General features: G+C 53.6%; 1 protein-coding gene across 1 annotated transcript in view; it reads right to left on the minus strand.

Annotated features, from left to right (window-relative positions):
* The window catches only part of LOC144485962 (glycogen synthase kinase-3 beta-like), a gene marked incomplete at its 3' end in the record, with an annotated part of 104,545 nt that overhangs the window by 41,285 nt on the left and 48,098 nt on the right, over window positions 1–15,162 (minus strand). The window contains exons 2-4 of the mRNA XM_078204037.1: window positions 2,218–2,405; window positions 1,460–1,543; window positions 810–920 (exon numbers count right to left, since the gene is read on the minus strand). Of these exons, the coding sequence (XP_078060163.1) occupies window positions 810–920; window positions 1,460–1,543; window positions 2,218–2,405 (383 nt within the window). The remainder of the gene's footprint in view (window positions 1–809; window positions 921–1,459; window positions 1,544–2,217; window positions 2,406–15,162) is intronic.

Consider the following 15,162-nt stretch of genomic DNA (forward strand, 5'->3'; position numbering starts at 1 on the left):
AGACATTCAGTAACCCTGCAAAAGCACACACTATGTACCCTGACCACACACAGCTTAGTCAATCCCCTAAGTAAAGCCCAGTGTATGGCCAGCACTTCAAAATACACAGCCGAAAAAGCTAGCACCACTTCAATACATCAAGTGACTTTGTGGTGTACCACAACACACAGCACATGGCAGGATTCTCAGACTCCACAGTACCAGACCTGCTGATGGGTTGTGACCGTAGCCATCAGCAGGTCTGGCACCATGGAGACCACTCAGTCAGCAGATCAATGGTTTGAGTCCCACTCTACATCTGGGCCTCACAAACCAGGCAGACACATTTAGTGCTGTACTGAGGAAGTGCCACATTGTCAAAGGGTCAGTCCTGAGAGAGTGCTACATTGTCAGAGGGTCAGTCCTGAGGTAGCGCCGCACTGTCAGAGGGTCACTGCTGAGGGAGTGCTGCACTGTCAGAGGGTCAGTACTGATGGAGTGTTGCACTGTCAGGAGGTCAGTCCTGAGGGAGTGCCGCACTGTCAAAGGGTCAGTACTGAGGGAGTGCTTTATTTTCATGAGGTAATAGAAAATAGCAGGAGTAGGCCATTCGGGCCTGCGAGCCTACCCCGCCATTCATTATCATGGCTGTTCATCCAACTTAATATCCTGATCCCACCTTCCCACCATATCCTTCCCAGCCTCGCCTTAGGTGGGCACGGGGCACCTCCGAGCTTCCTTTGGGTATGGTGGCGAGAGGGGGCGGGGTAAGCGGTGGCAGGGTCTTGCATTGTACCCATTTGAATGGTGAAGAGGTTGCCAACACTCACCTTCACGTAGATCATGGGGATGGATTGCTTGGCCTTACTGAAGTGCCGCGCGACTCGATAAACCGTCTCCGGAACGTAGTCTAGAACCAGATTTAAGTAAACCTCATCTTTCTGTTGAACACAAAAAACATCTGCAGTATTTACCACAGACACCCAATCCTCTAAAAGAGGGGCAGCCCACCCGAGACCCCACCCCGGGGAGCAAGGAGCAGCCCGTTCAACACACCACCCCGGGGTAGGGAGGGGACACTCAGTACGTACTCTTCCCCCTCGCGGAGAAGCAATCGTCCAAAGCTCTAGCCTCCAGCTGAACGCAAATGCCTGATAATCAGCCTCGTGACAAACTAGGCGCATGTTTCCCATATCCCCGGCACAATCATCTTCCCACTTCAGCCAGAACCCCCACTTAAACTCGCCCCTTTCTTCAATCGTGACCCCTCACACTCACTCTTTGCCGACGCCCACTTGCCCTCACCCTCCGTCAACGTCCCCTCAAACCGCCCATGGCCCCTCGTTCCAGCCGCGCCCCCTTGACCTGTCCATAGCCACTCGCTCCACCCACACCCAGGCAATCTGCCGGCGTACCCTTGACCCGCCTGCACCCCACAACTTCACTGCCTACCCACGTAACTTCACCATCCAACTCGTACCTTATCACCACTGGAATAGAAGAAGTATCGGAGCCGGACGATATTAGAATGATTCAATTTACGCATTATCTGTAATTCCCGGTTCTGTAGGAAGAGGGTCAACAGAATCAAATCATTCCCACAGTGCGCGCGTCACACGGTTTGCGCGCTGGGGACTGCACGCATGACAGTCCACGCGCTGGGGACTGCGCGCATGACACAGTCCGCGCGCTGGGGACGGCATGCATGACACGGTTCGCGCACTGGGGACTGCGCGCATGACACGGTTCGCGCACTGGGGACTGCGTGCATAACACAGTTCGCGCACTGGGGACTGCATGCATAACACAGTTCGCGCACTGGGGACTGCGTGCATAACACAGTTCGCGCACTGGGGACTGCATGCATAACACGGTTCGCGCACTGGGGACTGCGTGCATAACACAGTTCGCGCACTGGGGACTGCATGCATAACACAGTTCGCGCACTGGGGACTGCGTGCATAACACAGTTCGCGCACTGGGGACTGCATGCATAACACGGTTCGCGCACTGGGGACTGCGTGCATAACACAGTTCGCGCACTGGGGACTGCGTGCATAACACAGTTCGCCCGCTGGGGACTGCATGCATAACACGGTTCGCCCGCTGGGGATTGTGCATATAACATGGTTTGCGCGCTGGGGACTGCGCAAAACACAGTTCATGCTCGGGGGACTGAGCATAACATGGCTCGCGCGCTGGGGCTGAGGTTACAGCAGTTCACACACTTGTTCTCACCTTGAACCTCTTATCCTGTAGAACCTTCTTGATGGCGACCAACTCTCCCGTGTTCACCAGCTTCGCTTGGTAAACTACCCCAAAGGAGCCATTGCCGATCACTTTAATATCTGTGTAGGACACCTCCTGGGGGATGTCTGGCCCCTGCCCTGGTGTGGCCACTACCGTTGTGACCTTACCACCATCTCCTGTAGGAAAAAGAGTGTCCCTTCATCACCCACAGACAGCAAGTAGCAATATGACAGAGGCTAATGAGCGGGGAGACAGAGCGAGGAGGGGCTTTAACCAGCGGAGTGACTGAGCGAGGGGGGGGGGGGGGGCTTTAACCAGCGGAGTGACTGAGCGAGGGGGGGGGCTTTAACCAGCTGAGTGATGGAGCAAGGGGGGGCTTTAACCAGCAGAGTGACTGAGCGAGGGGGGGCTTTAACCAACAGAATGACTGAGCGAGGAGAAGCTTTAACCAGCGGAGTGACTGAGCGAGGAGAAGCTTTAACCAGCGGAGTGACTGAGCGAGGAGAAGCTTTAACCAACGGAATGACTGAGCGAGGGGGGGCTTTAACCAGCAGAGTGACGGAGCGAGGGGGGGCTTTAACCAGCAGAGTGACGGAGCGAGGGGGGGCTTTAACCAACGGAATGACTGAGCGAGGGGGGGCTTTAACCAGCGGAGTGACGGAGCGAGGGGGGGCTTTAACCAGCCGAGTGACTGAGCGAGGGGGGGCTTTAACCAGCCGAGTGACGGAGCGAGGGGGGGCTTTAACCAGCGGAGTGACGGAGCGAGGGGGGGCTTTAACCAGCCGAGTGACTGAGCGAGGGGGGGCTTTAACCAGCCGAGTGACTGAGCGAGGGGGGGCTTTAACCAGCCGAGTGACTGAGCGAGGGGGGGCTTTAACCAGCCGAGTGACGGAGCGAGGGGGGGCTTTAACCAGCGGAGTGACGGAGCGAGGGGGGGCTTTAACCAGCCGAGTGACTGAGCGAGGGGGGGCTTTAACCAGCCGAGTGACTGAGCGAGGGGGGGCTTTAACCAGCCGAGTGACTGAGCGAGGGGGGGCTTTAACCAGCCGAGTGACGGAGCGAGGGGGGGCTTTAACCAGCCGAGTGACGGAGCGAGGGGGGGCTTTAACCAGCCGAGTGACGGAGCGAGGGGGGGCTTTAACCAGCCGAGTGACGGAGCGAGGGGGGGCTTTAACCAGCCGAGTGACTGAGCGAGGGGGGGCTTTAACCAGCCGAGTGACGGAGCGAGGGGGGGCTTTAACCAGTGGGACTCTGTTATCCAACAGCAGATTGTGATTGCTGCGTGTCCTCTCCTCACTCCAAGTAAATGTCTAACTTGCTTTCATCCAGCTTACTTGACAACTGTTGAGTGTCCCAAAGTGACTTACAACCAGTATAAGCTCAGTTTCATCGTTTCGTCACTGTTGTCAGACAGACAACTGGCATGCGCACAGCACGATCCCACACAAACACAACGGAGAACAGACACTGTCTCAGTTTCAAGACAGCACAGTACTTGTACATTACTGCCTGCTGCATCAGCCTGGATATCTGACCTCACATGAGCTCCAGTTGTCGGGACAAAAAGAGGTGAAGGTTCAAGCCTCCAAGGGTCGAATTATACTGTCCAGGTCAGTAGTCAGCAGGGAGACACATGAAGGACAAAGAGCGTGAGAACCAACAGGATAAAAAGATACAATACTCCCAACAGATCCCAGTAGCTGTTACGCTATGCCACAGCACAGTGGTTAGCACTGCTGCCTCTCAGCGTCAAAGATCCAGGTTTGATTCCCGGCTTGGACCACTGTCTGTGTGGCGTTTGCACGTTCTCCCCGTGTCTGCATGGGTTTCCTCCGGGTGCTCTGCTCTCTTCCCACAGTTCAAAGATGTGCGGGTCAGATGGACTGGCCATGCTAAATTGCCTCTTAGTATCAGGGGAAATGGATAGGTTTAACGCATGGGGTTGTAGGGATAGGGCCAGTGGGGGATTGTGATCGGCAGGCTCGATGGGCCAAATGGCCTCATTCTGCACTGCAGGATTCTATGAAACCAACATATTCCCCACCCAAAAACATCACAACTCCAAAAACACCAAAACATTCCCAACCCCAAAACAACAGAACTCCAAAAAAATCAAAACACATTCTCAGCCCCAAAATACCACAACTTCAAAAAACCCAACACATTCCCCAACCAAAAACATCACAACTCCAAAAGAACCAACACATTCCTCAGCCAAAATACAACTCCAAAACAACCCAGCACATTCCTGACCCAAAAGCACCACAACTCCAAAAAAACCAACACATTCCCCAAATAAAAATGCAACTCCAGAAAAACCCCAGCACATTCCTGACTCAAAAACACCAAAACTCCAAAAAAACCCAGCACATTCCCCACCCAAAAACACCACAATTCCAAAATAACCAACACATTTCTCACCCAAAAACACAACTCCAGAACAACCCAGCACATTTCTAACTCAAAAATACCACAACTCCAAAAGAACCACATTTTCCCACCCAAAAACACCACAACTCCAAAAAAAACAACAGATTCCCCACCTAAAACACCAAAGCTCCAAAAAACCTACAAATTCCCCAAAAAATACTACAACTCCAAAAAAACCAACACATTCCTCACCCAAAAACACCACAACTCCAAAAGAACCAACACATTCCCGGCCCAAAAAAACCAACACATTACCAACCCAAGAACACCACAACTCCAAAAAACCCAACACATTCCCCAGCCAAAAATACCACAACTCTCCCAAAAAGCAAGATGTTCCCCACCTAAAAAAAACACAGCTCCCAAATGACCAAGACATCCCCTAACCAAAATCACCACAGCCCCAAAAAACCATTGTTGAAACTTTCCTTCTAAGAGAGGCATCCTACTCAAGTGGCCAGGCCATCGTTCTGGACGATCCGAGACAATTGACAGCTCTCAGCTCCTCTGTGACATCAACATCGTCCTCTGTTACCCATTCAACAGAAAACAATCGGGCAATGGGAGGGCAGGAGTAATGGGGCAGGGAAGAGAGCGAGAGTGGGGCAGGGTAAGGGGGGAGAAAGCGAGAGTGGGGCAGGGTAAGGGGGGGGAGAGAGAGAGCGAAAGTGGGGCAGGGTAAGGGGGGAGAAAGCGAGAGTGGGGCAGGGGAAGGGGGGGAGAGAGAGAGCGAAAGTGGGGCAGGGTAAGGGGGGAGAAAGCGAGAGTGGGGCAGGGTAAGGGGGGGGAGAGAGAGAGAGGGAGGAACAGGGTAACGGAGAGAGAGAGAGAGAGGGACAGGGTAACGAAGAGAGAGAGAGGGACAGGGTAATGGAGAGAGAGAGGGGTACAGGGTAACGGTGAGAGAGGGACAGGGTAACTGAGAGAGAGAGGGGGACAGGGTAACGGAGGGAGAGAGAGAGAGGGGGGGAGACAGGGTAACGAAGAGAGAGGGGGACAGGGTAATGGGGACAGCGAGAGCGAGGGACAGGGTAACGGAGAGAGAGAGAGGGATGGGGTAAATGGGGTGAGTTGAGGGGGTAGAAGAGGGGGGGTGGCGGGGGGGGGAAGAGACTCCAAATCCTAATCCTGACCCGTCAAGGACAACACTCACCCCACCCCCCTCGCTACATTTGTTTGGATGTTTGTGTGTGAACGAATGAGAGTCAAATCCCCACTTTCTGGTAAATATATAAACTGTTTTAATGATTTTGATTGGCTAATCTCCTGCCCAGCAAGACTCGGAGTGAGTGTCGAGCGGGAGAGGCGATCCCTCAGCAGCGGGAGCCGGAGGCCATGGGAGCAGCCGGACAGGTCTTCAGGAGCTCAGACAAGGGATCGAGTCGGACAAGCAACAGCCCACCAGCTCCAGGATGGCACTGCCCACAAAGAGGGCGGTGAAGGTGGCCACCAGCGCCCGGGCCCCAGCCAGCAGGCGGCCCAGGTCGAAGCGTCGGCGTTGGGGTACAGTGGGTAGGTCCAAATGGAAGGCAGCGGCCTGGCGACCATTCACCAGGCAGCGGTACAGGCCGCGATCCGAAGCAGCCACCCGAGCGATGCGGTAGCTGGCGCCCCCGGTGAGCAGGTCGAGCGAGTGGCCGACGTCGCCCCCGCGGCCTAGCAGCCCCAGCCGGGTGAGGGGCACCCCGTCACGCTGCCAGGACACCGGCACATGGATAGAGGCCCCCGGGCAGGCCAGTTCCACACTCTGCCCCGGCCGGGCCTGACGGGTGCTGGGGGGCGGGAGGGCCGGCCGGGGCAGAGGGGGGCAGCTGACCTGGCATGCCTCCACCCTCAGCTCAGGGCCCCAGGGGGGCAGCTCCAGCCCCAGCAGCCCGCAGGGCACCGCCAGACCCTGGGGGGTGGAAGCTGGCCGGGCGTAGCAGTAACCCAGCCGCTTGCGCTCGCCCAGGGCCCCGCACCGGTCGCAGGTCTGCCAGGGGCCCCAGCGGGTGAAGAGCTGAGCCCGCTGCGGGACGGTGAGCTTGGCCAGGGCCCCCTGACCCAGGCCGGCGTGGGAGACATGGAGGCGAGTGGCGTCCTGCACCTCCACCTGGTAGCGTGCCAGTGTGCGCCCGCCGTCCTTGCAGGTGTAGAGGCCCGAGTCGCCCACCCAGGCCGGATGGACCACCAGCTGGTCCCAGTGCACCCGGCTTCGCAGCTTCAGCTCCTTGAGGGGCCCCCGGTAGTACCGGGCGGCCCAGGGTCCCGCAATGGTGCATGCCTTCCCCGCCGTCACCGTGCTGCCATTGGTGTACTGCCAGTAGACACGGCCGCTCCGCTGGCCACCCGGGCACCTCAGAGTCAAGGGGTTGTGCGAGACGAACGACAGCTGAATCCAGGGTAGGCCCGGTGCCCCCGGCTCCTCCAGCAACTTGGGAACGGTCCCGAAGATGGCCAGAATGGCCAGGCTCAGCAGCACTGAAATTTGGCCAGGCATGGCGAGTGCCTCAGAGCTCTGCTGGGAGGGGCCTGACTCTGATTCCCCCGCACCCGCCCCTCTCACCCATCCCCCACTCAGCCCGTATTGTGACAACACTGCTGACACCAGCTATTCTCTACCTCAAATCCACCCCCATCTCCCTGATCCCCCCAGTCTCAGCAACCTTCTGCAGCCCCCCAACCGTCAGAGCTTCCATCAAATTATTCTTTCCTGGGACATGGGTGTCAGTGGGCAGGGCCAATAGTTTTTGCCCATTCCTATTTGCCCCTTGAATTGAGTGCCTCACTCAACCATTTCAGAGGGTGGTGGTTCCAAAGGCAGGGAGGATTATGGACTGGAGGAGGTTACAGAGATACGGAGGGATGTAGGGGGCTGAAGGAGGTTAGAGATATGGAAGGATGTAGGGGGCTGAAGGAGGTTAGAGATATGGAAGGATGTAGGGGGCTGAAGGAGGTTACAGAGATATGGAGGGATGTAGGGGGCTGGAGGGGGTTACAGAGATATGGAGGGATGTAGGGGGCTGGAGGGGGTTACAGAGATATGGAGGGATGTAGGGGGCTGGAGGGGGTTACAAAGATAGAAGGGGATGTAGGGCTGGAGGAGGTGACAGAGATATGTAGGGATGTAGGGGGGCTAAAGGAAGTTAGAGATACGGAGGGATGTAGGGAGTTGCAGGAGGTTACGGAGATACGGGGGGATGTAGGAGGCTGTAGGAGGTTACAGAGATATGGAGGGATGTAGGGGGCTGGAGGAGGTTACAGAGATATGGAGGGATGTAGGGGGCTGTAGGAGGTTACAGAGATATGGAGGGATGTAGGGGGCTGAAGGAGGTTACAGAGACAGGGAGGGATGTAGGGGGCTGGAGGAGGTTACAGAGATATGGAGGGATGTAGGGGGCTGGAGGAGGTTACAGAGATATGGAGGGGTGTAGGGGGCTGAAGGAGGTTACAGAGACAGGGAGGGATGTAGGGGGCTGTAGGAGGTTACAGAGATATGGAGGGATGTAGGGGGCTGGAGGAGGTTACAGAGATATGGAGGGATGTAGGGGGCTGTAGGAGGTTACAGAGATATGGAGGGATGTAGGGGGCTGAAGGAGGTTACAGAGACAGGGAGGGATGTAGGGGGCTGGAGGAGGTTACAGAGATATGGAGGGATGTAGGGGGCTGGAGGAGGTTACAGAGATATGGAGGGGTGTAGGGGGCTGAAGGAGGTTACAGAGACAGGGAGGGATGTAGGGGGCTGGAGGAGGTTACAGAGATATGGAGGGGTGTAGGGGGCTGAAGGAGGTTACAGAGATATGGAGGGGTGTAGGGGGCTGAAGGAGGTTACAGAGATATGGAGGGGTGTAGGGGGCTGGAGGAGGTTACAGAGACAGGGAGGGATGTAGGGGGCTGGAGGAGGTTACAGTGATAGGCAGGGTAGGGGTTGGAGGACATTGAGATAAGGAGGGGTGTAGGGACCAAAGGAGGTTACAGAGATAGGGAGGGTTGTAGGACATGAGAGGTAGGGAGCGATGTAGGGGCTGGAGGAGGTTACAGAGATATCGAGGGATGTTGGGGCTGGAGCTGGCTACAGAGATACGGAGGGATGTAGGGGGCTGAAGGAGATTACAGAGATGTGGAGGGATATAGGGCTGGAGGAGGTTACAGAGATATGGAGAGATTTAGGGGCTGGAGGAGGCTACAGTGATATGGAGGGATGTGGGGGGATGAAGGAGGTTACAGAGACAGGGAGGGGTGTAGGGGGTGGAGGAGGTTACAGAGATATGGAGGGATGCCGGGGGCTGAAGGCGGTTACAGAGAAATGGAGGGATGTAGGGGCTGGAGGAGGCTACAGAGATGCAGAGGGATGTAGCGGGCTGGAGGAGGTTACAGAGATAGAAGGGGATGTCGGGCTGTAGGAGGTTACAGAGATAGGGAGGGATGTAGGGGGCTGAAGGAGGTTACAGAGATATGGAGGGATGTAGGGAGTTGCAGGAGGTTACAGAGATATGGAGGGATGTAGGAGGTCACAGAGATAGGGAGGGATTCAGGGCTTTGGAGGATGTTAGAGAGATATGGAGGGGTGTAGGGGGCTGAAGGTGTTTACAGAGATATGGAGGGGTGTAGGGGGCTGGAGGAGGTTACAGACAGGAAGGGATGTAGGGGACTGAAGGAGGTTACAGAGACAGGGAGGGATGTAGGGGACTGAAGGAGGTTACAGAGACGCAGAGGGATGTAGGGGGCTGAAGGTGTTTACAGAGATATGGAGGGATGAAGGGGGCTGGAGGAGGTTACAGAGATATGGAGGGATGTAGGGGCTGGAGGAGGTGACAGATAGAAGGGGATGTAGGGCTGGAGGAGTTTGCAGAGATAGGGAGGGATGTTGCAGGCTGGCGGAGGCGACAGAGAAATGGAGGGATGTAGGGGGCTGAAGGAGGTTACAGAGATATGAAGGGGTGTAGGGGGCTGGGGGAGGTTAGAGATATGGAGAGATGTAGGGGCTGGAGGAGGCTACAGAGATATGGAGGGATGTAGGGGGCTGGAGGAGGTTACAGTGATAGGTAGGGTAGGGGCTGGAGGACATTAGAGATAAGGAGGGGTGCAGGGACCGAAGGAGGTTACAGAGATAGGGAGGGTTGTAGGACATGAGACGTGGGGAGACATGTAGGGGGCTGGAGGTGGTTACAGAGATAGGGAGGGATGGTGGGGGCTGCAGCTGGCTACAGAGATACGGAGGGATATAGGGGGCTGGAGGAGGTTCATAGAATCATAGAAACCCTACAGTACAGAAAGAGGCCATTCGGCCCATCGAGTCTGTACCGACCACAATCCCACCCAGGCCCTACCCCCATATCCCTACATATTTACCCACTGATCCCTCTAACCTACACATCTCAGGACACTAGGGGCAATTTTTAGCATGGCCAATCAACCTAACCCGCACATCTTTGGACACAGGTTACACAGATATGGAGGGATGTAGGGGGCTGCAGGAGGTTACAGAGATACGGAGGGATGTAGGGGACTGAAGGAGGTTACAGAGATACGGAGGGATGTAGGGGACTGAAGGAGGTTACAGAGATACGGAGGGATGTAGGGGGCTGAAGGAGGTTACAGAGATATGGAGGGATGTAGGAGGCTGAAGGAGGTTACAGAGATATGGAGGGATGTAGGGGGCTGAAGGAGGTTACAGAGATACAGAGGGATGTAGGGGGCTGACGGAGGTTACGGAGATATGGAGGGGTGCGGCGGGCTGAAGGAGGTTACAGAGGTACGGAGGGATGTAGGGGCTGGAGGAGGCTACAGCGATGCAGAGGGATGTAGGGGGCTGGAGGAGGTTACAGAGATATGGAGGGATGTAGTGGACTGGAGGAGGTCACAGAGATAGAACATAGAACATTACAGCGCAGTACAGGCCCTTCGGCCCTCGATGTTGCGCCGACCAGTGGTACCAATCTAAAGGCCCTCTAATTGACACTATTCCAATATCATCCATATGTTTATCCAATAACCACTTGAACGCTCTCAACGTTTACGAGTCCACCACTGCTGCAGGCAGGGCATTCCACGCCCTTACTACTCTCTGAGTAAAGAACCTACCTCTAACATCTGTCCTATATCTCTCACCCCTCAATTTAAAGCTATGTCCGCTCGTGCTAGCCAACACCATCCGAGGAAAAAGGCTCTCACTATCCACCCTATCTAATCCTCTGATCATCTTGTGTGCCTCTATTAAGTCACCTCTTAACCTTCTTCTCTCTAACGAAAACAACCTCAAGCCCCTCAGCCTTTCCTCATATGATTTTCCCACCATACCAGGCAACATCCTGGTAAATCTCCTCTGCACCCTTTCCAACACTTCCACATCTTTCCTATAATACGGCGACCAGAACTGTACGCAATACTCCAAATGCGGCCGCACCAGAGTTTTGTACAGTTGCAGCATGACCTCCTGGCTCCGAAACTCAATCCCTCTACCAATAAAAGCTAACACACCGTACGCCTTCTTAACAACCCTATCAACCTGGGTGCCAACTTTCAGGGATCTATGCACATGGACACCCAGGTCCCTCTGTTCATCCATACTACCAAGTATCTTACCATTAGCCCAGTACTCTGTATTCCTGTTACTCCTTCCAAAGTGAATCACCTCACACTTTTCCGCATTAAACTTCATTTGCCACCTCTCAGCCCAGCTCTGCAGCTTATCTATGTCCCTCTGTAACCTGCCACTTCCCTCCGCACTGTCTACAACTCCACCGACTTTAGTGTCATCCGCAAATTTACTAATCCATCCTTCCACGCCCTCATCCAAGTCATTAATAAAAATGACAAACAGCAGTGGCCCCAAAACAGATCCTTGCGGTACACCACTAGTAACTGAACTCCAGGATGAATATTTCCCATCAACCACCACCCTTTGTGTTCTTACAGCTAGCCAATTCCTGATCCAAACCACTAAATCACCCTCAATCCCATGTGTCCGTATTTTCTGTAAAAGCTTACCATGGGGAACCTTATCAAACGCTTTGCTGAAATCCATATACACCACATCAACCGCTTTACCCTCATCCACCTCTTTGGTCACCTTCTCAAAGAACTCAATAAGGTTTGTGAGGCATGACCTACCCTTCACAAAACTGTGCTGATTATCCCTAATCAAATTATTCCTTTCTAGGTGATTATAAATCCTATCTCTTACAATCCTTTCCAATACTTTGCCCACAACAGAAGTAAGGCTCACCGGTCTATAATTACCAGGGTTGTCCCTACTCCCCTTCTTGAACAAAGGGACAACATTTGCTATCCTCCAGTCTTCTGGCACTGTTCCTGTAGACAATGACGACACAAAGATCAAAGCCAAAGGCTCTGCAATCTCCTCTCTAGCCTCCCAGAGAATCCTAGGATAAATCCCATCCGGCCCAGGGGACATATCTATTTTTACCCTTTCCAGAATTGCTAACACCTCCTCCTTATGAACATCAATCCCATCCAGTCCAACAGCCTGCATCTCAGTACTCCCCTCAACAACACTGTCCCTCTCCAGTGTGAATACCGACGAAAAATATTCATTTAGTGCCTCTCCTATCTCTTCAGACTCCACGCACAACTTCCCACTCCTGTCCTTGACTGGCCCTAATCTTACCCGAGTCATTCTTTTACTCCTGACATACCTATAGAAAGCTTTAGGGTTTTCCTTGATCCTACCTGCCAAAGAATTCTCATGTCCCCTCCTGGCTCTTCTTAACTCTTTCTTTAGGTCCTTCCTGGCTAACTTGTAACTCTCAAGCGCCCTAACTGAGCCTTCACATCTCATCTTAACATAAGTCTCCTTCTTCCTCTTCACAAGAGATTCAACCTCCTTAGTAAACCACGGTTCCCTCACACGTCTGCTTCCTCCCTGCCTGTCAGGTACATAATTATCAAGGACTTTAACTTTACAAATATTGACTGGAAAAGCTATAGTTCGAGTACTTTAGAGGGGTCGGTTTTTGTCCAGTGTGTGCAGAAAGGCTTCCTGACGCAGTATGTAGATAGACCAACAAGAGGCGAGGCCACATTGGATTTGGTACTGGGTAATGAACCAGGCCAGGTGTTAGATTTGGAGGTAGGTGAGCACTTTGGTGACAGTGACCACAATTCGATTACGTTTACTTTAGCAATGGAAAAGGATAGGTATATACCAAAGGGCAAGAGTTATAGCTGGGGGAAAGGAAATTATGATGCGATTAGGCGAGATTTAGCGTAGTAGCTGTTCCTTGAACAAGTTCCACATTACAATTGTGCCCATCCCCTGCAGTTTCCTTCCCCAACCTATGCCAGCTAAATCTCGCCTAATCGCATCATAATTTCCTTTCCCCCAGCTATAACTCTTGCCCTTTGGTATATACCTATCCTTTTCCATTGCTAAAGTAAACGTAATCGAATTGTGGTCACTGTCACCAAAGTGCTCACCTACCTCCAAAATCTAACACCTGGCCTGGTTCATTACCCAGTACCAAATCCAATGTGGCCTCGCCTCTTGTTGGTCTATCTACATACTGCGTCAGGAAGCCTTCCTGCACACATTGGACAAAAACCGACCCCTCTAAAGTACTCGAACTATAGCTTTTCCAGTCAATATTTGTAAAGTTAAAGTCCCCCAGTACAACTACCCTGTTACTTTCGCTCCTATCCAGAATCATCTTTGCAATCTTTTCCTCTACATCTCTGGAACTTTTCGGAGGTCTATAAAAAACTCCCAACAGGGTGACCTCTCCTTTCCTGTTTCGAACCTCAGCCCAAGCTACCTCAGTAGACGAGTCCTCATCAAATGTCCTTTCTGCCACCGTAATACTGTCCTTGACTAACAATGCCACACCTCCCCCTCTTTTACCACCTTCCCTGCACTTACTGAAACATCTAAACCCCGGAACCTGCAACAACCATTCCTGTCCCTGCTCTATCCATGTCTCCGAGATGGCCACAACATCGAAATCCCAGGTACCAACCCATGCTGCAAGCTCACCCACCTTATTCCGGATGCTCCTTGCGTTGAAGTATACACACTTCAAACCACCTTCCTGCCTGCCAGTACACTCCTGCGACTCTGAAAACCTCATCCATGACCTCACTACTCTTAACCTCCTGTACACCGGAGCTACAATTCAGGTACCCACCCCCCTGCTGAATTAGTTTAAACCCTCCCGAAGAGCATTAGCAAATTTCCCCCCCAAGATATTGGTACCCCTCTGGTTCAAGTGCAGACCATCCTGTTTGTAGAGGTCCCACCTACCCCAGAAAGAGCCCCAATTGTCCAGGTATCTGAATCCCTCCCTCCTGCACCATCCCTGTAACCACGTGTTCAACTGCTCTCTCTCCCTATTCCTCTCCTCACTATCACGTGGCACGGGTAACAAACCAGAGATAACAACTTTGTTTGTTCTAGCCCTAAGCTTCCACCCTAACTCCCTGAATTTCTGCCTTACATCCCCATCCCTTTTCCTACCTATGTCTTGAGTGCCTATGTGAACCACAACTTGGGGCTGGTCCCCCTCCCCCTTAAAGATATTGAAAACACGATCCGAGACATCGCGGACTCTGGCTCCTGGGAGGCAACACACCAACCGCGAGTCTCTCTCGTTCCCGCAGAATCTCCTATCCGTCCCTTTAACTATGGAGTCCCCAATGACTAATCCTCTACTCCTCTCCCCCCTTCCCTTCTGAGCAACAAGGACAGACTCTGAGCCAGTCACCTGTACACCATGGCTTACCCCTGCTAAGTCGTCCCCCCCAACAGCATCCAAAAGTGTACTATCCCCAATTTCTATGACATTTTTTGTTTCTCCCTCCACTTGGACGGCTCCCTGTACCCTGGTGCTGTGGTCAGTTTGCTCATCCTCCCTTTCCCTACCCTTCTGAGCTGCCGGGCTGGACTCTGCGCCGGAGGCACGGCCACTGTTGCTTCCCCCAGGTAGGCTGCTCCCCCCAACAGTTCTTAAACAGGAGTACTTATTTTTAAGGGGCACAGCCACTGGGGTACTCTCTAGTACCGGAGATGGAGGGATGTAGGGCGCCGGAGGAGGTTACAGAGATATGGAGGGATGTAGGGGGCTGAAGGTGGTTACAGAGATATGGAGGGATGTAGGGGCTAGAAGAGGCTACAGAGATGCAGAGGGATGTAGGGGGCTGGAGGAGGTTACAGAGATTGAAGGGGATGTAGGACTGGAGGAGGTTACAGAGATATGGAGGGATGTAGGGACTGGAGGAGGTTACAGAGATATGGAGGGATGTAGGGACTGGAGGAGGTTACAGAGATTGAAGGGGATGTAGGACTGGAGGAGGTTACAGAGATATGGAGGGATGTAGGGACTGGAGGAGGTTACAGAGATATGGAGGGATGTAGGGGGCTGGAGGAGGTTACAGAGATTGAAGGGGATGTAGGACTGGAGGAGGTTACAGAGATATGGAGGGATGTAGGGACTGGAGGAGGTTACAGAGATATGGAGGGATGTAGGGACTGGAGGAGGTTACAGAGATATGGAGGGATGTAAGGGGCTG

This window comes from Mustelus asterias, unplaced genomic scaffold (genome assembly GCF_964213995.1).
Source record: "Mustelus asterias unplaced genomic scaffold, sMusAst1.hap1.1 HAP1_SCAFFOLD_255, whole genome shotgun sequence".
NCBI lineage: Eukaryota > Metazoa > Chordata > Chondrichthyes > Carcharhiniformes > Triakidae > Mustelus > Mustelus asterias.